Raw genomic sequence first — 26,976 nt, 5'->3', positions numbered from 1 at the left:
TTATAGTGTGATCGGAACGAAAGAGCTTTTATTTTTTGTCACGGGACGAATTGAAACGCTTCAAAGTGTCTGCACTCGCAACGTGTAAATCAAAAACAATATATTTCGAACGGTTTCTCGTAGCAGTCCAACACCGGTCAACAATGCGCTAAGAAACTTGTTACGTGCATTGAAACGTAGTAATGTAATATTATTCATTCGTAAAATCGAACGAAATGTATATTCGAACGATTGCGGTGCCGATTTGTTCGCATGAAAATTAGAAAAAACGAATTCCAAGCAAACTACTTGCATACGTAACAGAATATCGTATGTTTGCCACGTACAGTTGTGCGTATTACTGGGATTGGGTTTATTTATTTTTTTGGGTCGCTCACCGATATTTGCTAATTTAGACATACAAACGTAACACAATGTTCAAATCGACGGTTCGTTGTAAAGATGTGCTACCATCTAACCATACGATCGTCGTTGTGTCGGTAGTCGCTGAACGTAGGTCAGAGGTACCGACACGACGTTTAAATTTTTGCACAGGATGGTCTCTGCGAGCGGAATAGTTCGGGGGTGGGAAAGCGACGGATCGTTGCGAATCTTATTGGTGAAACCTAGAAAAAAGAATATCGACGATCAATTTCCTCCGGCGGAAGACAATGCGATTGTTCAGAGCTCGCGGCACATAAACTAACAACGACTAACGTAGTCTAATCGTGACGTAACCGATTCAACCACATTACGGATGAGCACTATGTGTTTCCGAAAACGTTATCACCGTCCACTAAAGTGCGTATACATGGGTTATATGGGCGTATTTGAGGGGGGGGGGGCTAAGGGGCGCTCGCCCCCCTTGAATTTAAGGAATTAATTATATGTGAGATACACATTTCAAATTTTTTTGATGTGGATTATTTTATTATGAAATCAAATTACGCGTGGCTGTAAATACTGAATTGGGCTTTTTGTTGGGTTCATATTTAATGAAAAATCAAATAAAACACGAACGTAACTGATAAATTTGAGTGTCCCCCCCCTCCCTTCTAGAAGTAAGTCTAAATACGATCCTGGTGCAATTGTCATGCGATCCGAATAAAATCGGTGGCTAGATCGCCTCGTCGGTTTCTACGACGGTACGAAATACTGATCTGCGGAGCACCTACCTATTCCTTCGACGCTCACGTAAGCGCGCGCACGTGATATAATGCGTAATGGCGTTGGGCCACGAAACGACGGCGATTAATATCGTTAACGATTATCGTATTCGGAGGAAGACGATGAAATAAAATAATGATTACGATAAACTGACGGACGGGTGAAAAAACAAAATCCTCTACCGGCGGCACGAAGAATGATGTACGTCGCCCGTCTCCTCTCGTAAACTGGCACGGGACACGTGTGTAATAATGCCGCAACAGGTACGGCCGACGACGGTTTCACGGCCATCGGCCCCCCAGAAAGGAGAAGAAGAAAAAACCGATCGTCGTCGGCGTGCCCCGCACCGAGCGCCGACGTGTATATATAAACTTTCTCCGCGTCTGGGATCGTCTCCTATATTATTCTCGCGATCGTCCGAGAAACGTACTGCGCGCGAGTATCGCGATACACACCGGGTGATGTGACGGCGTATTTTTATTTTTTTCTCCTTTTCGTTCGTTTCGCTATCAGCGCTGTCGTTTTTCGTCCGAGAACAGAAAATAATTGTTAAAAAAAAATAAAAAATAAAAACCCGCAATCGGATCCGTACGTGCCCATAAGCGTGTCTACGTGTACCACCAGGTTAGTAACATACAACAAATATTTCGCGACTCTAATGCGATCCAATTATTATAACGTGACGTTTCCGCCCCCCGGCTGAGCAGACGTTTCCCGTCGAAATATGCACCGAGAACGTCGTAACAATATGCGCCCGTGCACGAATTATATGTATAATTATCATAACGTTATTATTTATACATGTTGCCAGTGTTTTACGGTATCGACACGTGGAAACGTAATAAGTTTTCCGTCCGGGAACGCTCGGCGGCGGCGGCTTGTTGCGACGTGACATTTCCCGACAACGATTTAGTGAGTTATCGTATATCTATTGCGCGATCGAAACTTTGCGGTTACGGGCCGGGGACAGACAGCGAAACTCGGAAAACTTTTTAATTTCCGAACGCCGTTTTTTCTGATCATTCTCTTTTCGTTCTCGGAGGGATTCGCCAAAACATTGTTGTTCCAACATTACAGGTCAGAAATCTCTGCGTAATATTTTTTTCCACCACCGGCGTTATCTGACCGTAAAAATTCCGTGACCCTGTATTATTGGTTTTTTTTACTAATGTTTTATTTGCTTTTTGTTTTTTTCCAAACGTACACGCGTGCCCGTGAAAACAATTATTTTTTCGTTATTCAACATCTCTACTTTATTTGCGTGGGCGTGCGTGTGTGTTGTATTTTTTTACTATTCTTCTGCGATTTCACGTAGCTGATCGCGAATCGCGCTTCTAATTGAACGGTGTTACGTGATATTTTTACGGGAGAACGCACCGTCCAGAAAATGATTAATTAGCAATCCTCATTCAAAATCGGTTAGCTATCTAATTACGCTCCGCTCGGTTAACTTTACTGTTTCCCATCAAGACGCTAAACAAACGAGCGCCGCGTAATCCCAACGCGCGTTTACTCGTGGAAATAATATTATTGCTGTTGTGTTGTAAGTGTACTGCGGTAATATCGTTTTAATGCGGAAAAAACACACACACGTTCAAAATTACAAAATATGAAACAAAAAAAGAGCAACGTGACCGCGTACGAAATCTCGTGATCTTTGTTTAAGTAATAAATACAAAGCATATCGCGCAATAAAACGTACGAACAGCGCAGCAGAATTTAAGTAAATTTTTTTTTTTTTTAATTTTATAATATTTAATTTTTTTACTTCGCTTCACACAACGGATATCAATAACTTTTATCCCGAACGTTATTTTGTTATTTCGTCGATTACCCGAGTTAATATAACGAGTAAGATTCGAGATCCCATCGTAACAGATGCGCCCAGCCGTTAATGTGCATTATCTAATATTAGTTATTCTGGAAACAATTTCACGAATAAAAAAAACAAGATTATAGGATTATCTAATTTGACGTTAAAACTGTGTTGTGTAATGTTTTGACGTAGCAGCGTTCGATAAATTTTATGTTTTTCATCAAATAAAATTTATATAAAATTAAAAATAAAATAAAATTTATGTTTTTCGTCAAATATTCAAGAATTCAAAAACAATTCGTTGGCCGATACCGAAATTCTAGTGTTAAAATCGCGAAGTGCAACACACGTGTGTCAAACGTTTTGCACAATACCCATCGCGGCAAGACTTGTATCGTAATATGCGTATGGAATCCGTTTGGACCGATGAACATATTTTTTCAACGAGTTATTTTTTCATCTTTGTGTAAGCATACTGTTCAGTGGCAAATCCTTCGCTCGCAGTGCACGATATTTGCGTTATTATATCTTTTTGTTCAGTTTACGATATTGACATGAGCAACGAGCAAATTTGTTAGATATAATAATGCGTCGAGTTGTTCCTACTATCATTGCGGCGATTGATCCTTTTGCTTATAAGTCTTATGAAATATTTAACCTGTGGTTTTCCTACTTTATTGTTCGTGATGTTTTTCGATGGCTAGCCGACGTGGACCTTCAGGTACACGAAGAATACTATAGAACAAACAAATAAAACCGTAAAATTTGAATTATATCCTCGGACACCGGTCCAATAGGCTGGGCGAAAAAAACGAAAAATCCGACCGGGTCACTGCTCCTGACCGTGTGACACGCGTTTGTAGCAATACACGTTGTTTTTGTAACGCGCACGCATTTTGTTTTGATATTTTTCCGAATTTCGCACGAAAATACGACACAATTAATCGTCGGGGCGAGACGGAGGAATAATAATTACGGTAACAACGATAATTACGGAAAAAAAACCGCGGCAAAGCGGCGACCGTGTGAACGCTCGGCGACGACGCGTTGGATGATCGACATTTGCGACCGCTGCCTCTATGACGACACAATGCGCAAGTTTTTGGTGAATCACTGCAGTTACAATCATAGGGCTCCCAAATTTATTTCGGTCTGCGTCCATACGATCATATCCGTTTGATTGAAATCATTTTTTTTTTTCCAAACGCATTTTCAAATGCGTGCTTACCTCGAATAAATTTTGAAATATTACGAGTTCCTTTACAATAATTTTTTGATTGGGGTTTTTTGAGTTAAATATTACAAAAAAAAAAAAAAAAACTTCATCGGTTGGTGTTTCTCAGGGAGTTTTTCGAGTACAATAACTTGTTAATTGTTAAGAACTTCAATGATAATACTACGACATACGTAATAGTTTTGATCAGTAATTTCATTTAAGGCATTGAATATGTGTTGACTTGTTTTACCAAATTTATCAATCACTTCATCCTAATTTATTTCTATATAGTACTTACATAACATATTAACATAATAGCATATACAACTTGTAGTGGCTTCCTGAGTCTTGACCAGTGGTTAAAGTGGGAAAAATGTTGTGGGGGACTGTATTCATCGAAAGTTGAGGAGCGTTCCCCTACCTAATTCTAAATTTTAACAATCTGTTTTAGGAAACCCATGAGGTCTAAGCCTCTACTGTTATACATATATGTTCATAAAAACTTTACTTTCATAGGATATAAAAACAAATTACCCCAAAAAAAAAAAAAAAATAACTCTACACATATTCCTGCTCAGTAAAAATAAATTGAAATACATAATAGGTAATGTTTAAAACACTTGACTTAAACTTAACAAAACTAAAAACAAACAATTACTAACCTTGCAAGTTGTTGGTAAACGTAGACAGTAACTAATACGTACATTGCATATAAGGTGTGTACTAGAGATCAGCACGGACCGTTTTTTTTTCGGCCTGATCCAACCCAAAACTTAAACTTATAAACTGTCGTCGTCCAGGCCCGGTCCATATTTTATTTTTTTTTAAGTCTAGTCCAACCATGCCCGTTTGTAATTTTTTTTGTCAAAGTCCAACCCGACCATGCCTGTTTGTAAATAAAAATATACATCAACTGTATTTCCTTTCAGTATTTCAGTATTGACTTAGCAGACAAAAACATTTCATAAAGACAATAAATGTATTATAAAAAAAATAATAAAAAAAATATACTAAATTTTATTAAAATTTAAATATAAAATTATTTATAGATATAGAATACATAATGCTACAAATTAAATTAATTAGTTTTAGTTTTGACCGACCCTGCCCAATGAATAATATTATGATACCATCTATAACCAACCCGTAATATTTAAATAATGGCCCGGCCCGGACCAAGCCCGGTGTGGGTCGGGCAGCAGGGTACGAGCTGGGTTGGGCTAGACCGGCCCGTGCTGATCTCTAGTGTGTACTATCTATAAGATAGTGTCTATCCTCTATCACAATTCAATATTTATACTATTTATAGTTATTCTATTCTGTTTATATTTATTCTAAATAATAGTCGATATCACTATCACTTTAATTTTAGAGCTATGGGTAATAACTATAATTACGAATCATCTATAATTAGACATAGCTTCAATTATATCAACTCATAGTGTACATTATCTACCATTTTTGCTTATAGTTATACCTACATATTATATATTATTTCCACTTGTTCAAATTAATCAAGAAAATAAATTTCATGTAATATTGTAATATTAGTAATAAGTATTGTATATTTAATATTGTATTTTAGTGACCAATGCCATTAAGCGTTCATCCAGTTTTTGGTAACTTAGTTAAAAATGACGCATAATCTGATCTTAAATAAGAAGGGGGACTCCGTCCCCCTCCGTCCCCCCCACTTTAACCAATAGTCCTGACACAATTAACATTATTACATATTTATACTTGTTTGCATATTTCGCACTGCCAACTCTTTACGTTTTATTCAACCATCTAAAGATCCAGATGAATAGTTATATAATAATTGCATTATAGTGTTAGCTTCAGAGACCAGAGCGGGGCCCTCAAATGTATGTAGGCTCCGGGACCCTCGAGAAATCAGTGCAATCGCACCACTCGGTAACCTACGTGGGCGCCACTGGACGGGACGCTCAGGGAGTACACGCGACCAACCCGAGTGATCTAATACCGCGCGTGGTTGCCGTCGCGCGTTCCGAAAACGCGCGGTAAATTCTAATCCGTTGCGGTCGCACGTAAACGTCGTAGGACGTTGGAGGCTGGTTTGTGCGGTGAAAAAAAATCGCATGGCTTCCACGACGTGTTAAATCAATTGACGGAGGGGTGTACGACGATCATGTTTAACCGCAGATTACATCGCACAGGCGTTGTAAGCGTTGGCTTAACGTTTTGGCGTGTAGCACAAACGTTTCGGGGGAACGTGTTGTCGTCGTCGCGAGTAATGAGGTTTTTTCTTTTATCTTTTTGGAGCCAATCGTGGTTTATTGAACAAAATATTACGATATAAAATTATAAATTTTTATCGGAAACGTTAAGTATCAATAAAAACGCACGTAGTTGTATTAATTTATTTTTGTTTCGACCGTTACGTATTTATGTTTTTCAACGTACTGTATTTATTGTCTAAAAATAATAATAAAAAAAAAAAACCCAGGAGTTATAAGATACGTGAGTTATAAAAGCCAGTTCGGACAACGTATTAAATAGGAAAAGGATCGAAATGGCTATATTTTAGATCGTCGTTGCAAGCAAAGGTCGTATAATATTACGTTATAATGGATATTTTTTCGAAGTCCGATAAAGAAAAGGATAATAATAATTTTAAATGGCTGTTATTACTTATTATTATTTCATGGTATTATTAATAAAAATGTTGATACTTTATAACATGGTAAAAATTTGATGACGGTTTTCGTATATACGTCTGTTTTAAAATTGATATAAACTGTATTAAATAAAATTATTCATTTTAAACGTACACGAACTAATTGAATCGATTGAATAAATTTAACCGAATAAAAAAATGAATCCCGTCCCCGTTCTAATTTATTAACATGTAAGATCGCTCTCGTAATACTTAATACATACACTGATTATTCCGAACATAACAAATTGCACGGGGAAACTGAATAAAAACTGAATAAAACATCGATTGAAAAGATCTGAACATATATTTAAATTTTTTTCCGATACAATCAACTGTAGAGCGAATAAATATCACGCGAATTCGTTCACACCCCGAACACGTAGCCTTACGACTGTTCTTACGAGTTTTCCTCGTCTTCAAACCCCGGCGCCTGCAGCATCCGCCTCCACCCGCCTCCGAATTGACTCCGAGAGTAACTGCGAGTACGTATCTGTCGACGTTTCTCCCGCCCGCGGTGGCCGACCATCATCCTCACGTTATAACCGCACATTGTTAATCGTACACACGTTTCGCACGCACATAGGGTGGAAGTGAAATATACGATGCGGAGTGCTCGTGTGAGTCACGGGTACAATAATGTTTCGCTTCGAGCGCCATGGAAATTCCCGAAATCCTGTAAAGAGCCGTCGGAGCTATGCGCACAGTGCGTACGTACGTAACAACGGTAATAATAATAACAATAACAGCAGCAATAATGGTAACAATCGGACGCGGGAGTTTAAATTTTGAAATACATTTTTTCCCGTCACTACGGTTCTATTGCCGGCCGTGAAATTTACGAGTCGAACACTAATGAATAAACACAATTACGTAGGTGCGCAGTAATAACAATGTATAATGTACACGTGTGTTGTACGTACACTCGAAACGCGTAACCCGTTCGCGATCGCATTCTGTAGGAATACGATTACGGAGCGTGAGAAGCGGTAGAAACATATAATACGCGCGAGCGCGCGCACGGCGCACAGCTCGGAATAATAAATTAGTTATTATTAATTATTACGACTGTTATTTATTTTTCGGTTTTTTATTGTTTATCGTTTAAGGAAATAATCCGCCTGGAACGATCGTCAATGAAGTGTTTGACAAAAAAAAAAAAAAAAAGAAAAATAAACCCTATTTAACTATCATCACTTCTCTCTCCCTAAAAAAGCAATTTTTCTCAAACGTAACAGTGAACCCGTGGTCATTGTATTGATCGACTTTTTCCGTAATAACGAAAAAGTTCCTAGGTAAACACATTAAAGTATAATAGCGTTTTAAATTCGAATCGAGAGAGGAATTGATTTTGCAACGATGTTCTTTTTTCTCGTCAACAAATTTTTGAGTGGTAGATTTACGCTAAAAGTTCAACGCATACATTTTTAAAATTTTTTTTAACCGAAAATTAGACATGCAATTTGAGGAAGGTCATTTTTCCAGTTTCTTAAAATTTCCTTTATGGTACCATTCAATCCAACAGTTCTGAATACACGCATGCGTGTCCAGTTTCTTTCTTTCCGCGGTTACCACTGCCGGTCTCGAAAATAAAATTCAAACCGTACCATGTCAAATCCTTCACGTATAACCGACCTGCCCCATCCTTAATCCCTCAAGGAACTCAATACTTTCACGCATAACTGTGTCGCATTGTTCCGTTCTGTCGACTTGAACGCGCACGTGATATGCATTGCATTCGGTTCAGAGAACTGTCGTCGCGCTTTTTACGCTGTTTTTTCGTTACGCGTTCGCACGATATTCTCGTCCAACGGCCGAACAACATCAAACACCGGTAGGGCAGTCCCTCCAAGGTTTTTCGGGGCCAGGGTCAAATTAATTTGGGAGCTCTTCGACCATAATAATAAGATATGTGATAAAAAAATACTCACTGAGAATAACAAAATTCTTGCGAACGTATTTTTCCAAACCTTAACGAATCAAGCTCGTTTGAATTCATGCACTGCATTACATACTTACATGATTGAATTGAATATTATTCATATTGTTTATAATTTAATCGCTGAATGTAATCGGACAAATCGCTACACGCTCATGCGCGCGCGACACTAATCGCCGACACGCAGCGTGTAAAATTGCTCAGTGCAGTCGAGGCTTTATTATTATTAATTATTACACGTCTAGACTTTAGGGGGCGTCATAAATAATATTCCAACAATGGGATCCGGGGAAAAATGGTCCCGTTGCCTCCACCCCCTCTGAATGGCCCTGAACACTGGTTAAAAATCGAGTACAAACATTTCGCAGATACCGGCAATCAATGTAACGGATCAAAGCCTTCCGCCGAGCGGGTTACCGGTGCACAATGCCGGCGCCTTCCGTTTCGGTAAACAGTCCGACGATCGGATCGGGACGTCGAAGGACTCGCGTGAAATAAAACTCGGTAGATATTCAGGTATATTTCGGTGACCTTTCATCAGCCGTTGGCGGTCGCAGGAACAACAGAAGTGGCGCGTCATATTTTATAGACGTTTGGAAACGCATCTGTATTACGCTGTAACAGTGCCGTATCATTATGTTATGCATTATTACGAATAAGGTTAAAAAATATTGAATCTGTCGATCAGAAATGGAGAGCGCGATTTATATTTTTCCGATACCGGAAGGGTTTTAACGCCCTCCCGTTGTGCCCGGGCCTGGTGAACAGGTTTCGTCGGGTCGCGATTTCCGCGGTTTTACTAATGCAGTTTTTTTTTTTTTGTTTTGCAGTGAATCGCCAATACACCGCCGCGAACATGTTGGGGCAACGGTGGTTGCCCGTGTGCCTTCTGGTGGCCCTCGTAAAGGTAAGTCGTTCGTGAAAAGCAGTCACGTCCCGCGCGGTTGTTGCTGTCACTTAACTCGACGGGAGGAGGGCGAGCCACGTGTTTTGGGGCACCGGGCGATTTTTATATGAAAAAGTTAAACCATATGATGGGTGTATGTGTTCGTTATCCGCATATCATTCCGTCGGAACTGCTGTCATATATGATGATTAAGAAACGGACTTTAATACCATCAAAAATAAGAACAATTTCCTAAAAAAATACGACTTAATCTCTTAAAAAAATACATTAAATTTTTTTAAAAATCTTCTAAAAACAAAATTTAAAACAGATTTATGTATGTATAATATATTAATATTGTTATTATAATTTAAAACTTATAAAAAACATATCATTATTAAAAATGTAATGTAAATTATTATTTTGTTTTGTATTAGTTATTTGCCGTCGTCGCGTATCGTAACATTATCGAGATTACTTACGATTAAGGTCGTTTCACACTAACAATACGAACGGGGATTTTCAAAATTTGAGAATTATGTATAGGCAGGTACAATCAGCTGGTCTTCGTAAAAATAACTAATTTATAAGGAAAAACGAAAAATTTTAAACAATTTACATTTAATGTATATTTTTTTAAAACTTTTATAATTCCACGTAACAAATATATATAAAAATGACTTTAAAACATGAAAATGTTCTAAAAAGCAAAAAAGTCTTAAAAATGATCTAAAATGCAAAATAAAATTACATTTTTTAATTCCTTAATGTATGAAATTAATTTAGTGCTTGGAAAGCAATGTTTTCGGACATTCAGAAAGTAATGCCATTTGTATTTAAATCCATTCCCTTAGTGATGATGAACTCGAACGCAGAACGATGATCTTTGTTTTTCCGATAAGAACTTCTAACGATCTTTGCTCTTTGATCCCTTTTAAGACTTCCTTCGCCGCCGAAGACCGAGACACTGGCAGTCGTCCAGAACGCTTCCCACTCCTTTCGCAGTGCCGTCACCTATGGCCAGTGGCATGTGCAGGAATTTGGTATGGGGGGGATGCCATACATAAAAATGTACTATTTTCAATCTTTATTCTTTATTATCATACAAAAAAAAAAAAAAAAAAAAAATTCAATCAAGGCGGATATTCATACTTTTGGTTTTTACACTAAATTCATCAATAATTTGTTTTGTAGATAATAGAATGTCTCGGTGAATGTTTATTAACACAATCCGTTTAACCACAATTATGTCTTAAATACGTTTAAGACTAAAAAAAAAAACCCTTTGGGGGCTTTATATATCCCCCATAACCCCCTCCGCGCGCACACCACTGCCTATAGTTATAGCTATACCTTTAACTGTAGTTATTACGATGACCGACGAGCACGCGGACGGTATTGGCGGATCTCGCGTGGTTCACAGATCAAGTTCGTCCGGTACGGTTGAATTGTTGCGGACGCGCGGTTCACGTCGCGTAAAAAAATACGTTCGTAATTAATCGGTTTTGCAAATGTCAAGGGCACAACAATCGCGGTCGTTCGGAAGTGTCCGAGACACGGCGGCGTGGCATCGGTTAACAGCAATTATTTGGTTTTTTTATTTGTTTTTTGTGTTATTTTTGGACGGGGGGTGGGGGAAGGCGGATATACCCGGCTGTATATCAATAATGTTTATTTACCGCTGTTTTGCCGAGCGCGTTTGTCATTACTTCCCCGTCGAAACCTCGCATAAATCATAACCGACGCCGTCGTCCGTAATTGAAGTAGTAGAATGAACGGCGTGTGCAAGCGCGTGCACAGTGTTACCCAGCTCTTATCGATTATGCCTCTTGAACACTCATCCGCCGGTTAACGGAGCGCGCGGTGAGCGTGCGGTGCTCGAGAAAAATCTATACGTATAGGACGTCATTAATAACGAGACGAACAAACGTAATACACCCAAAAACGAGATTTCTCGGCAGTTTCTCCGTTGTTCCGGCGCATTACGTTCATGCACGGGGGGGGGGGGGGAAGGGGTGGGTAGCGATGTTGATTATTTTATTCTCCGGACGTTCGAAATTCGATTCCTCGAAATCGTATCGCGGTAACGGTGGTCCACCGAGCGATCGCGAACGGGATAAACGTGTATTAAAATAAACATAAAACACGTTACGCGACTCGCGTTCGGAAGAACAATTACAAAAACGTCAGCTCTCGGGGGTTTTTCAGATCGGAGCCCGGATTCCGGGAGGGATGGCTATATTTTTTAACGAATCGTACGGCACCCCGGGACGATGTGCGTATATAGTTCTGGGATGACGACTGTTTTAAAACGTTTCTCCTGGAAACCAAAACGTTACCAGAAAATTAGAAATTTGTGTTATTTAACCGCTCTACATAATTTTTTCCCGCATATTAACCCCGACCGCATAAGTAAATATTTTAATTGAAAAAATAAATAATTTTTGTTCGTAAATTAGGTTAATTTTTTAACTCTCTCACGCGAGGCGTAAAAGTGCGTGTGGATTATACATCATACCATTATACTTGTTACCTGTGCGACATAACGTCTCGCTGGATGCCCAGTCTTATTGGCCATAAGATTATATATTTCATGCAATCTGGGTTATTATTCGCTTCGTGTGGCATGAGACTGTTAACTGTTAACATTGATGAAATATATTTTCAAAGACGCTATCTGTCATAATATCATACTAGAACGTTGTCATTCACAATTCAAATCTGTTTTCGTAACGGCTGACCAACGTTTGCAGTTCCTACAAAAATACCATATATTTTAATTAAATGAGACGTTAGTGTAAAGTTGTTTTAAACATTTATTTTTTTAGTCTTGATATATCTATTGGGTTTATAATTCAGAAAAAGTTCGTTAAATTTTTACAGAACTGTTTATTAAAAAATAAATTGACTATTTATTTTCCCTCGAGATTAATTTAATTAAAAACAAATTCTGGTTATTTTGCAAAAATGTACATAAAAAAATGTACGGGTGAAATACGAAAATCGGGTAATGTAAACATCACCCGAGTAATGTGAACACTACCCATGCCTTTTGGATAAAGTAAACATATTTGTAAAACGTTTATTTTGTAAGTACATTAACCGGGTTAATTTGTACTCGTACATTATCTACCTTTGAGTGGACAAAGTGTTTTCATCAAATAAAATACGACAAAATACAAATGGTTGATAATATTAATAAAATATAAATTGTGCATTATAATAAATCGTGTGCATTGATATTGTATAATAATTTTAAATTTCAGTACAGTGCTATCGATTTTCGAGTTCACTTGTTCGGTTTATTAATGTTTGATCATTTAGTTTTTTTTTTTTTAAAAAACTTGTCTTCTTAAAAAGAGAAATGTTATGAGAGTTTTAATAAATTAATTAATGAAAAGACTATGAGAATTTGGTTAATGTAACGAAATCAAAATATTATAACATATTATCTGAAATAAGAAACGTGAAGAAAAAATATAAATCATAACGAACCTTTTATAAATATTTTACAAGTGTTGGCTACAAAAAAATATTCATGTGAAATAGCTAATGCACAATTTCTTTTCGGTGGTCAAAGTTTTAAAAAAATGTTTGTGTAAAAATAATTGTTTAACAAATAAATGTAGGAGTAAATGTAAATCTGGGAAGATGTTTTGCCACTCAAAATTTCATCTGAATCTGTTCCAATAAATAACTATTTTTAATTTTGAAATTTTTTATACATAAAATAATAACTTAATAAAACGTAATTTACTTAATATTTTTTTTTCGAATTAATACGATTTGGTTTTTTTTCTATTTCATACCTTATCCATAGCACACTGAATAATGTACACATTATACTATTCATATGAGTAAGGTGAACTTTACTCGAGTAATGTGTAAATTACCCATTTTCGAACTTTACCGGTAACATATACACAATTTATCAAAGGAAAATCGATTAACACAGATAAAAATATGAAAATATTTATTTAATGTAGTTTGAAGTGTTTTCATTAAAAAACAATTAAATACTATAAATTGTACTTTTTAATAATTTTAATTATGTAAGTATTATTGTTTATTTGCTTGATTGAAGTTTTATAAAATATTAAAAATTACGTTAGTAATATTATTACTGCAGGTACAAAGGAATAATCGAGACTGAGCATTTTATAAAATTCTATATTATACAATTTGCAAAGTTTCTTATTCGAACGTTATATCAAACAATTGGATAAGACTTACGAAATTAAATTAACTGCAAACAGGAAAATATAGTATTTGAGTAAAAATAATTTAATTTGGAAAAAGCAACATTTGAAATTCTGTAACTCGTTGGTTGATGATTTTTTTTTTTTTTTTTAGCATTAATATGAGAGTGATAAATTTTAAAAAATTAATGAAAATGAATTATTCCTAAATCTTGTAATTAAATAAATTCGATTTTGAAACGCTTTATACACCCGATGTTAAATACTGTATTGTCATAGTTTTCGAGAACAACAGTTTCTATTTTGTTGCACTATAATTTATTGCGAAATATTGACACGGCATGAAAATTAATAACATCAATGAAATACTGATCGATCACGTATTTTGTCAATAATTATTAGCAATTGGTCCCGTGCATGGTTGATATATTCTACTCGGTTACAGCGACGGGACTCGAGATGTGTTTATGATGCAGCAAACAAATGAATTACAATGGAGTATTCCGTTCGCGTTGGATTTGACGTTGACAGAAAGGTCTTTGGTGTTTTAATCAGTTTACGAACTTTAATATTACGATGACGAGCTCGTCGTCACCGCACTTCGCTTTTCAAAATGTATAGTCGAGCGAAACGCGACATTCAAACGTGGTCAGGTCGACAAATGATGTCATAATATTATTACAGTCATATTAACGAGTCCCGTAAGAGTCATATGGCAGCGACGGTGTTACCATCGGTTTTTTATTTTTTTATTTTTCCTCGCATCAAACAATATCATAATGTTACCTTTTCGTAACCCAACCGGTCGCGTACATTAACCTACTGGGCTCAACAATGCGCCATTACGCGGACATTCGTTCGTCGAATCTCGTATACCAGTGCGATTACCATAATGAGACGTCGAATAATTATCGGCCATAACGTTTGTGCACAACCCGTTATACAACTCGAGGCGATACGAGATAAATAAACAATATATCAACGTTGGGCGCGCGCGTACGCGAAGGAGACGATAATAATTATAATAATAGCACGGTAATTAGCATCGGAAATAACGCGCGTCAGACGCGACGCGCCCGACGTTGTGCCGGTTGCCGTTATATTGTTATGATAATGCACAATACTGTAGCATTACGATTTTTGATCCTTTCGCTTTTTCGTTACGATCGCGTGTAAGGAGAACACGCCTCCGCGTGACGTTTTCTAACGCGACGATATTGTTGCAACAAGTATGTTCGCGCGCGCAACGCTCGAAATACGAATGCGATTCGGCCGTTTCACGAGCAACACCTGTGTACATAAGACGTGCGAGCAGTTGCGACAACTCGCTTGTGTACGAATTATCACTATCCGTACAAGATGTGCCTACATGTGCTACTGATAGCCGATTCGACCCCTGCGGTACGCTGATCGCGTTCTAGAATCGCGTGTACAAAGATCGATAAGAAGCTCCAACCCTTTGAAGGTTACAAAAAATGAATAATAATCTATTTTGTTTTCATCATCCGCGCACATATTGTTCACGCGTACGACCAGAAAAAACGCTTTAACGTCGTTATAGGTCAAGAACCGGTACCCTAAATTATTTACCAACACGGTATCGCGTGATATTGTTTTGAGGTGGAAAAACGTCTGTGTTGCTTCAAAACGCACGACTACGAGTGCGATTCGTAATGGTTACGACGACTGCTCAGCGTCGAAATCATCAGTATTAGCGTGAAATAATCGACTAGGTCGTGGGGGCCACAGATGATTATACACGTACGTTTCACAGGACGTGGACGCGTTTAAGTTTGCCGAACAATAACAACAATAACGTAGTTTTTGAGATTGACCGCAAGGAGTCGGGTCGAACCGTGATAACTGCACGTTGCAACAGGATTATTATTGGGTTCTCTCGCGGAAGGTGACGTGGATTTATTCGGTTTCCAAACATAAAAATGTTTTCGGGTTCAGGCTACGGGTCACTTGGCCCATCTGTACACATATCTTAACGAGATGTTCCGAAATCGCAGACACACTGGACAGGAAGCAAATCTTTTTTGACGATCGTAAACGCCCGTAATGTGGTACACTGTAATTATTGTGGCCATCATCAATCAGTACTCTCTCGTTCCTGGAATAAAAAATAATAACTAATTGATAAACAACGCGATTGTGCGCAGGTGCGAAACGAACTGAACTGAATCGGTCCATTATGTTTCACTTTGTGCACTCGGTACGTCGAGAAATAGATCATGGTGATCTGGAAAATCTATTAAGATCCGAACGCGTTTAAATTAATATTATGGAATATTATTACAACACTACGACGAAGTATAGTTTATCTCCATCGATGTTATTGTCACAAAAGAATATCAGCAATATTTTATTTTTTATGCACAATCCCACTGAATGGACCATACGATACGTGCTCAGCTTACCGTGTTTCTTCTTCTAATAATAAAACGTTATATTGAGAATATTATGCAAATATGTATACATAAATCGTTGGTGGTAGACTTGAAATCTTATTAAAGCCATCGATCCCAAAAGCAATCCAAGAGAAGACATCACTGAATCGTATAAATTGCTTAAAACGTTTAAATATCGAAGAGAAATTATGCTTATTTGTGGCTGATTGAAAAGAAAAAAAGGTTCGTAGAAATACCAAAATGATAACGTGCACGATAGTAGGTAGGTATGATAAGCAGAGAGTAACAGGATTATATTTCGAGAACTCGGATCCGATTAAAGTTTGTTTTATAATGTATTCCGATTGATCTTACACGGCGTTGTTAAACTATTTAGTGCTCCGAACAATGCGCTTTGAGTGGGAAAATTCGCGGTTAGGCATTCCATAGGTATAAAACCAACGGGAAGACGCCGTGAGGAACAGTCATGGCAAGTGTAATGCGTGCGCAAACATCTTTACCTCAAAAACCCCATCGACCTTGTTAGCACGGATACGTTTGAAACGCACGCGATAATATGTATGCGCCGCGAGGATACGTTTACGGGGAGTACGAAAACAATATTACATTGTCCGCACTCGGAAATCAATCTTCCCCTCCCATCCCCCTATTCCACCTGGCTGTTTTCGGTGCGAATCGACGCAAAGCATAAATGAACTTTGCCGGACCGTGGAAAATAAATCATATCGCGTACGGTACGATCAAAAGATAAGTTACGTAACAAAAACGTGATATAGGTCATCCCTGGCCCGCGACGATATGGATGCGGCCATTAATTTGGTTTACGTTTGTTTGTTCGTCCGACCGTTGCGGTCGACCGCGGCGGTAACACGTTTACGCCTGTGCTGTTGTTGTTATTACAGTCAGTGGCGTAGCAAGGGTATGGCGAACTGTGCATACGCCAGGGGTGCGAATTGCAAAGGGGCGAAAAATCGTGCAAAAGTCGTATTTTTATTCTAAAATCCATTGTACTTTTTGAAAAACGTAGATGTTGTCTATTTGTACACACTACGTGTGAATTTAATGATGAAATTATGAAAATAGTACAAGGGCATTTAAATAAAAAATCGCAAATTTTCAAAGTTTAAAATCGACACTAATAATAACTTAAAATGTAAATTGTATCCTTAAAAAAAAATATCGTTACATCAAATTTTAATTGGTTAAAAAGCGTATTTTTCTACGTTGGTTAGGGGCGCTAGAGAGTCTTCCTATGCCACTGATTACAGCGGATATCGAGTGAGCGACAAAAATAACCAAACAAAAACCGTTCCGTGTCACGCGTCCGTGTAATTTGCACCAGCGGACCGGGACGAGTAAAAAAATTCGAGAACGGTCGTAATGGATGATAATCTCGAGAACTGCAACGATACCGAAAAACGGATGATTTTCCATCCGGTCGGCGGCGTGGACGAACGGATTTCGGACGATGATTTTGCATCGAAGGTGAAAACCGACGGATTAGCTAACAGCCAGTAGCGCTCGAGTACGTACCGACGAATTATTTGCGGGTCGTACGGATAAATGTACGTTTCAAAATGTTCGCATAGCGAATAATGAAAACCGATATGTTTGAGATGTTTTTCTCGATCAACCGGACCGTAAAAATTGTGTGGTGTTGGTGTTCAAATTTATTTATATGGGTTTTTTTTTTTTTTTTAATTCAGCAACAAAATATATGTTTTCAATAAAAACAATACATCTACCGTCATCATTCATTTTATTAACGTCATCGACGTGTTTAACAACGGTAGTGGAATGTAATAAAGTCGCGTGGTAAAAAGTCAACGGGTATCCGACCGGCACTTCACCCCTTCGCGTACATTCGACCGTGCCGCAAAGGGTGTATTATTAAGTGTACCGCGGAAGCGGTGCGTGTCACAAAACGATAGGAAAAATGACGTATCTATCCGAAGCTGTTTTTGGTACGAAACGATTTATAACACACTTACGATGTGTCGCTGCTGAAAAAAACGTAAATAAATGTGTACACATTTATATATATATATATATTAATATACTCGCTTATTTTGTATAAAGTTTCGATGGAGATAAGGAGATGTATGAAATATATCCCATCCGCACAAAACGCGCGGTCGAGTGTTAACCGCGACAAGCGTGCGAATTTTCGCTGGTGATAATATGGTCGTCGCACGCCACAACGAGAACGTTTCTATAATAACTCATCGCGGCGGGGGCGCGATTCGACGACGGGGACGGTGGAAAGGATCGCGTACTGTCCTCGAGTGATTCCCGCACAAGTATAATATAGGTAACGCAGTGCGGCGTGCTGCACCGGTTTTGATTTCATACTACTTGTGTACCCGTCGCGATCATAAATCATTCGACGACGGCGCTCAGCTTATTTCACAAGTATTTCGTCCTGCTGTTTTAGTAGTATCGTGTACATAAGTGTAAATTATAATTGCCCGGTGACAGGTTAGAGAGTGGGGGTGGAAGAGAGAGAGAGAGAGAGAGAGAGAGAGAGAGAGTGATCATCTGCGGCTACTGCAATGTGTTGTGGTTACAAACGATTACCATCAGCAAGATGAGATTTACACGTAAACAATGACATTTGACCCGCGCGTCGTCCACGATTGTTGGGAAGGAGTAGGAGAAACGCCGCGTGGTGAATCGTTGTGAAACTCGTTGTACGTGCGAGTAAGTCATTGTCGGTCGTGCGTTATTATCGCCGACGGATCGCACGAATAACAACTGCGGTGCGCGTATACGTTAATTACGTACCTTTCGGACGAACGCACGTTATTTTCATGGCGTCGGCAAGAATTGCGGACGCGAAGAACGAGCGTACTCGTCGACGATCCGCAATCCGGACGTCATAGGTTTTGCGGTCGGTGCGACGGCTGTAAAGGCACACGATCGTGTATCATAACGATATTCATATACGTTTTCGTACTCGAAAGCGCTCGCGACGTTTCCCCGATTCGTCGCAATCCACGCGTGACGAATTGTCGAAATCGTAGAGGAGAAACGATTTGTGGGCAGTGCGGAGGGGTGACGACCGAAATACTTTGGTGTTAACGGGATAGGGGTGGAGGACGTCAAGTAGTCCTTCCGATTTCTCCTCCCTTGATTTATTTTCACTTTCAACGATTGCGGATAAATATTCACCCGGCTATACGTAACAATACATTGCGACTGCTGCTGTCTCGTGATGATAATATACGGTGTACACTCGGCTACGGTTGTCATATGGATTTCGTTTTGGTGCACGCGGTTTAGAGTTTCAAAGTTATGCATTTCAAATTTACACGTAAAACAATAATAATAATAAAGTTTTACCTACGTTCATATAATACACATCGACGTATGTTGATATTTAACGTACCGTATCGACATCTGTGCATGAGAGTCAATGTTGTTGTTTATAATCAGAAAACATCTTAAATGAATTTAAACATCTCAATATTTATGTGTATTATTAGGTATAAACCTTTTTTTTTAATTTTTATTTTCTCTGGAGCGATTTAATCACGCATTTTAATCTAACGCATCTAGCATTTTAATTTTTTTTTTTTTTAATCAGAACGTTGATTCAAAGCCCATAGTTCAATATTGAGTGTACACATTTACAAATATGTATATAATTATTTTAAATAAAAATATTCTAAATTATAGAAAAAAAGGACTGGAAGGGTTTTCATAGGCAGTGCGCATCATTTGAACGATGGTCTATTATGGGAAAAATTAGTGTTGCTAATCGGAATGTAGAAAGCTTAGAGAGATCTGAACTGGGAGCTTGGACCTTTGAAATTAAGTTAATCTAACAAATCAGGACAATCGACAGAACCATCCGTAAAGTGGTGTATTATAAATACAATACATTTATTAAAATTATATTGGATATATTATAATTTATAATATATTAATCATAATACATGTTTAATATTTTTATTACGAAAACGCCAAGTGTTTGTCTGGCGTCGAACACGTACGTAGTTCACAATTGAACTGCCTGAGAAATTGAAATATTAAAAAAAAAAAATAAATCAAAATTAAATCAACCTAAAACGATTAACAAACTAAACAATGATCACACAGTAAGTGTTTTTGTTTAAAACGGTATTCTTATTTATAGATTCCCGAAAAAAATTGTATGGGCATTTAAATGGCGATGAATCAGAAAGGGTCGGCGATAAAAATCTAATTATTCGAACTGGCTGTTTCGATTTTGTTCGCGCCACTGGTTGGCCATCTGTAGTGCTCATGGTTTTATAATATCACACCGTAAAAAGTAAAAGTGAGGACTGGTGCCTGGTCCGTATCGCGCGGGTGCGTTCAAACATAAAATGCTCTGCTACGCTCTGCACCGCGTCGCGCCGATTCGACCCCGTTATTGGATTATAGAACTTCGGAGATTCTCGGATTTTCACGTGGTGCGAATGGTTTATCGATTTTTTCTTTTTCCTAATACCACGGTTTTCACCCCATGTCGTCTAATTTTTTCGCCGCAAACGTTTTTTTCCTTCTTTCATCGCTTGGCTCGGGTGAAAAACATTCGGGAACACCTCTGTACTCGTAACTTTACCGCGCACCATACCCATAAATATCCGTAATCTATACCAATCAGGTTCCCACAGTGTGCGACTCGAGCATTTTTGATGTTCATCCTCGGGCATTTTTCTGGTACCGAGCATCTCGATTTTCGTGAAACCGTTCGGCTTACGGGTTTCCGAGAGCAGACGGGCGAGTGATATCAATATCGTACCGATCTCTGGTGCAGAGACGATTGTTTTTCATTGACAGCCATTGGGCGAGTGTAATAAATACGCGTTAAACGATGATTGTGCGTCGTAACTTTTGGCGTTATGATATCATGCGATCCCGTAGATCTCTGCAGTTATTTGTAAAATTTTTTGACGATAAATGATCATACATCGTACAACGTTATTACATACATAAGTTGACGTATCCAAAACGGAAGTGAGAAATATAATACTGACAAATCATGATTTTTGGGGGTTTAAGAAGTATTCCACATTTTTCTCGTCAAATGAAATTTTTAATTTTTTTATGTTTTTGTAGAAGACCAATTTAGTTTTCAATAACAAACTACGAACTAATATTATTTAATTCACTTTATTTATTATTTAATCATACGCGATTTACGAGTATGCTTCGAGGGTAGTTGTTATTGAAGCTTACACTCTACGTCATATATTTTTCAATTAACCAAATCGTAATTAATAAATACCGTCTGGAAATAAATGTATTTTTGTTGATAATGGGCGTATCGAATAAAAAAAAAAAAAAAAAACTGTTACATAGCTATAGCATTTTGTATTATGTTATGGAACACGATGGGTTTTTATAATGATGACGAACTGCGATTAACGTCGACCTTATTTTATAGGTATTTTAATTGAAACCATCTGCGTAAGAGCATAATAAATGTTTAAAGAGTAATTTTGCAGTGGAGAAATATTATCGTTAGCGAAAGAATATTAAAGTATAAACGCATTATTACGTATGAGTGAATATCCTGTTTTATTCATAAATAACACATGGCACCATAACCTTTAGCAGTATTTGGCAACATTTCGCTCATTTTTTTTTTTTTTTGCGTTGAATCTGTTTTTCTACAAAAAAGAAAATCATAGAACATAATATCTAACATAAAAAAAAAAAAAAAAAAGTTGAGTTGCCAAATGGTACACGGACTCTGTAAATCGAATTTTCATCTCACAATACTTTTTATATTTTTTATCGAACTAAAATTTCTAACGTGTCACGAATCCTGTTTTGAGTGATGTAACATTTACACATTCGTTAAACATTTTATAATAATGTATGCGTTGAATTAATGTAATTGTTATAGGAACACGCGATCGGATAAGTATACAGATCCATGAAATCCGGTATCGACTATAAAATAGAAATGTTTACGAAGTCGATAGCGTTCGAAAAACATAATCTCATCTTCAATGAAATCTCGATTCATACGATAAACCGAATTCACGTTGCATCACTTCCATTGTAATTGAATACGATAATATTTTAATACGTTCGTTTATGGTGATAAATTATTATTTCAAGATACATTACAACTGGTTTTTCGTGTTGAAATTATACGGACGCTTTTCTGGCGGCATTAAAAATAAATATCTGATTTTTTATTTGTCCGATACGTAGCTGATATTGCCGCAACACTATTATGGATACCGATAATGCAACATTAAACTCGGGTGCCCAAGGTTACGCCGTTATTTATTGTGATTAGTACGCCATCAACTCGATGTCTGTTAGACTGGTTCTGGAATTCAGTGATTCTTACTAATAATAAAAAAAAAAAAAAAAAACGCGTTTCTAATTTCACTTTTCGTTTTTTAGTAAACAAAACGATAAACCCAAACTCGATCTCTGAGCGAACGACTGACGCAGGGTTGATAACTCCACTGCGCGGTGGTATGTACACAGCTGATAGACAATACGATATGGTCATTGGAAATAATTTAAGTGTAAAATTACTTTAAAAAAATAATAATAGCAATGAAATCATACTCACATAAACACAAAGCTAATAAGGGTGAAGTAGAAAAAGTCGAGCAAAAAAAGACGTGAAACACAATGCTGTAGACCGAACTAGAGTGTAATGTAATCAGCAAAGGGAGAAGCTAATTTTGTCGAGAATCGTTTTTAACGAATGCGGCTTTTGTGCTGTTCGATCCAATTACTTATTATGCACTCCGTGTTAGGTTAATAATTTCTTCCCCGTTTACATGTATTTTTACTTATCTTGTCACGCGTACTCGAAAATGGTTAAAAATAAAATTCCGATTTGATAAGAGGTGCCGTTAAAAATACCGTCAGATATATTTTTTTTCGTCCGAAGTTATCCGAAGAAATTGGCTGCAGTTACGGCTATCGAGCCATTACGAAGAATTACGATCGATGTATATACACAACAGCATTATAATATGAAAAACAATATTTTCTTGCGCGGACAAAACCGTTTGGATTACTCAAATTTTGTTTTATAATTAAAACCCACTCATAGTTTATAAAAACTGAATAGAATAATGAATAATATTTAAAGTTCATTATATCTTGTAATTGATACGGTGAACTGTAGTTGGTGTATGAGTAAATTTAAGAAAAAACTGGAAGTCAAACCACAGCAAAGTTCAGACGAAAAAATCTTGAAATCATGGTAAAACCGTTTTCTCGTTACATTGAATTTAATCGAATTCATGGCGTTGAATCGGTACTGATGATTTGTATTGTTGTATTATTCGAGATGCTTTTCCTGCGATGCAAAACCAGCCAGGGTTCGAATAATCACGAAATCACGATGATAAACCGATGGAATTAAAAATCATTTGAAACATTGGTGTTGCAACATTATTATAAGATATCATGTACCTAATATTAATAATAGAATTATGAATCAATCGATTTGTTTATCGCATACTCGTGCGTAACGATTTTCATAATTTCAGTTGAACATTTTATTCGTATCGGAAGTATATGAAATTAAGATGAATGGTAAAAAACGATGAGAAAAAAAAAAAAAAAACAGCGTACTGCCCAAAACAGTCAGGATACATTATACCCGTATGAACTTGGATTACGGCTCCGGTCGTGCATCCCCTTGGACCGCCGAGCGTTGTATCCGGCACCGTCCTACCGCCAAATACCAGCGCGCGGACTGTACGGGTATCCGGTGTAAGAAAAACACCGCACGATGACTGTAACATAAAACCTAAACGTGTTTCGTCGTACGTATTATTTTAATGCAAGCGGGCAAGAGTTGCGGAGCCAGTGGAGCTCATCATAACCCTTGTCCGCCACGCGTACAGCGGAGGGTGCTTTCGATTCCCTTGCTATCCTGCCAACTCCGCTAAAGGGTAATCCGTCGGCGAGGCGGGTTCGGTTAGGTCGAACATATACGAGCACGCAGTGGCGTATTTACGGGGGGGGGGGGGGGGCCCCGGGTCTCGCCCCCCCCCCAGAAAAAAATTTAAAAAGTCAAAAAAACTTGGTACGTAGGTACACCGAGAAAGAGAATATTAATTTTATATTATGGGTTTTTACTTCCGTTTAACTTTTGGTTATTTTTGTCATTCGACGACGACAATCACGACGAAAACGAGTCATAATAGTAGTGAAATATACATAATTTAATATAAACAATATAGTTGTTACATATTTACATCATAACTCGTATGTGTTTTTTTTTTATACTATAAACTTATAGGTACTTAATATTTAGACCCCCCCCCCCCCAGAAAAAATTTGAAAATACGCCACTGCGAGCACGCGACTGGTGACGACGGTTCTACGAAACTTTCGGGTCGCGCGCGGTTTTCTATCGGCGATTTTTTTGTGCGCGCGCGCGCTGCGCACAATAATACCGCGTACGATTACACGACGACCGGGAGAATTATTGTTTACAACGATAAAATTATAATAATTCGTAAAATTATCGTATAATTCGACAACAATACGATCGCGTCACCGCGTACGCGCGTTACGGTGTACACCTGTGCCCGTGTACTGCGACCCGGCTTCGGGGGTATCGATCTCTTTTCTTTTCCCGGACCGTACTGACCCGCCGTCCGCACCGGTCCCGATCGCCGCGAACGAGATGCATCGTCTTGCGAGCGCGTGTTTACCGCGTGATCTAGGCCCGTTTCGCAGCCGCGCGTATTTATACGCGCCGCGTACGGTAATACATAACTACTATCAATAGAACGTTTCACGGCCGCGCGTGTGATACGCGCGCGTCTTTTCATCGGCGCGTTTCCTACGAACCGACGGTCCACGCGTATGATACGCGCCATTACCATCCATTGACATGTACCGATATCGTACGCGTATCGTGTGCTGCGTGTTTTATTTTCAAAAAGTATTGCGTCGAATCGAACATTTAGATAAGTAAAAATAAAAAGCAGATACGTCACAGTTCAACATTGATACCGAACTTCCTATTTAGCGATACTGCATTTTGGCAATCTTTGAACCAACAAAGGATGAACCCGCATTTCACGTTTGTTACGATTTTTTAAGTTCCTTTGTTTTAAAAACGTAATATGCCCCGTAAAGCAATACAATTTGAGACTTTTTAGAACACGTTGTACAACTATCTGGTAAGCAAAGGCCACAAGACCATTCGTCTTCAAGCGTCAAAACTCGAATGTCGTCTAGCGGATGGTATAAACTAAAAATATCATATGAAACGCGTAGGCGATACGCGTAGATGTGAAAACGCAGAAACAGAGCGTATGAAAACTTTCTTTTCAGGCGTTTACGGCGCGGGAAAGTGGCGCGTTATACCGTACTGCACACGAGCGAACGCGGCGGATGAACGTTTCACTCGTTTCGGCGTGCGATACGACGTAATACACATCGTACGAAACAACAACGATGGCGCTAATCCAGCGGTTCCCAAGCCGAGCGCGATTACCCGCCAACGGGTAAAATAGAATTTTTTGAGGGGTAAAAAACTGGACTAATTTGTTTTTATTATTTTTTTTTTTTTACGTACTTATTACGTATACTCTCATGTTATAATTACTATCGTTTGATATCTTCAAATCATATCTATCCAGTGCACTCTCCATTACCTTTTGCGAACCGAACAATTTTTACGTAAGAACGAGCAAAAAAATAAAAAATAAAATAAAATGTTTCTTTACATAATTCGAGTACATGTATCCATGGGGTTGTGGTTCCATAAATCGGTATAATTGGCATGTTACAACCGATAACCCTATAGCGTGGGTTCTACGTTAGGCCTGGCGCACGTGCTTTTTTCGCCGGTAGGGGTATTCACTAATATCTTACCCGGTTTGCGGGTAATATTCTCGACAAGGTTGGGAACCGCTGTGCTAATCCCGACAGGACACTTGGACCGGCGCACCGATTGCGATTGTCCACTCGTGATTTCCCGACGCCGACCGCAGTATATTATAAAAATTATAATATTCCACGTTCGGACGCTGCGCAACAATACGCGTCCAAAACGGACCCGAGGCGGTGCCCGCGACGATGGAAAAAAATAACCAGAAAAGTTGGAACACCGTAATATTATTACGATGGTACGACCACGTGGGACGATATTAATTTTATTTTCGTTTTGCTCGAGCCGGTGACGAATGCATTTCTCACAGAGTCGATTTTTTTTTTTTTTTTTAACCGGGATTGCTTAGGATTGCTATCTGACACCCACGACGCAAAACAGTTTTTTTTTTTCTGATTAGGCGGGAAAAAACGATTGACTATAGTTGAATCCCGAGGTTAAACAATATTTCTCGGAGAACGTTGTCTCGCAACTGTCATCGGGGAAAATAAATGCGTACCGCTCCACCTTACTCTCGGTTGCTTTAATTTTTCAAACAACTCAGAAAAATAACTCCCGTTAATACACCCCTATCTAGACGGTTTTTGAAGATAAAAACCCTTAGTCTCTCCCATTTAGAACCAGCGCTGATTATTATATAATCGGCTAAATGATGGGGAGACCATTTACTTTTAGTACAGTTCAAGATATATTTTATATAAAAAAAAAAAAAGGTTTTTTTTTCAATGATAGTACGAAATACCTCTACTACTGTAAAAATGTTCAACGCCCCAAACCGAAGAATATGTTTTTCTCCTCACTGTATATTCTTGAAAATCGTA

The 26,976-nt window shown here is 38.2% G+C and overlaps 1 protein-coding gene across 1 annotated transcript in view; it reads left to right on the top strand.

The window, feature by feature from the left end:
- The first annotated feature begins 1,536 nt into the window (after positions 1-1,536).
- The window catches only part of LOC112691946 (proteoglycan 4-like), a 40,528-nt gene continuing 15,088 nt past the window's right edge, over positions 1,537-26,976 (top strand). The window contains exons 1-2 of the mRNA XM_025566425.1: positions 1,537-1,770; positions 9,625-9,701. Coding sequence (XP_025422210.1) covers positions 9,651-9,701 — 51 coding nt within the window. The 5' untranslated portion in view covers positions 1,537-1,770; positions 9,625-9,650. The remainder of the gene's footprint in view (positions 1,771-9,624; positions 9,702-26,976) is intronic.

Source organism: Sipha flava, unplaced genomic scaffold (assembly GCF_003268045.1).
Source record: "Sipha flava isolate LNK unplaced genomic scaffold, YSA_version1 68_pilon_pilon, whole genome shotgun sequence".
Lineage (NCBI taxonomy): Eukaryota > Metazoa > Arthropoda > Insecta > Hemiptera > Aphididae > Sipha > Sipha flava.
The sequence above is the reverse complement of the archived record's forward strand: the minus strand, read 5'-3'. Positions and strand labels throughout refer to the sequence as shown.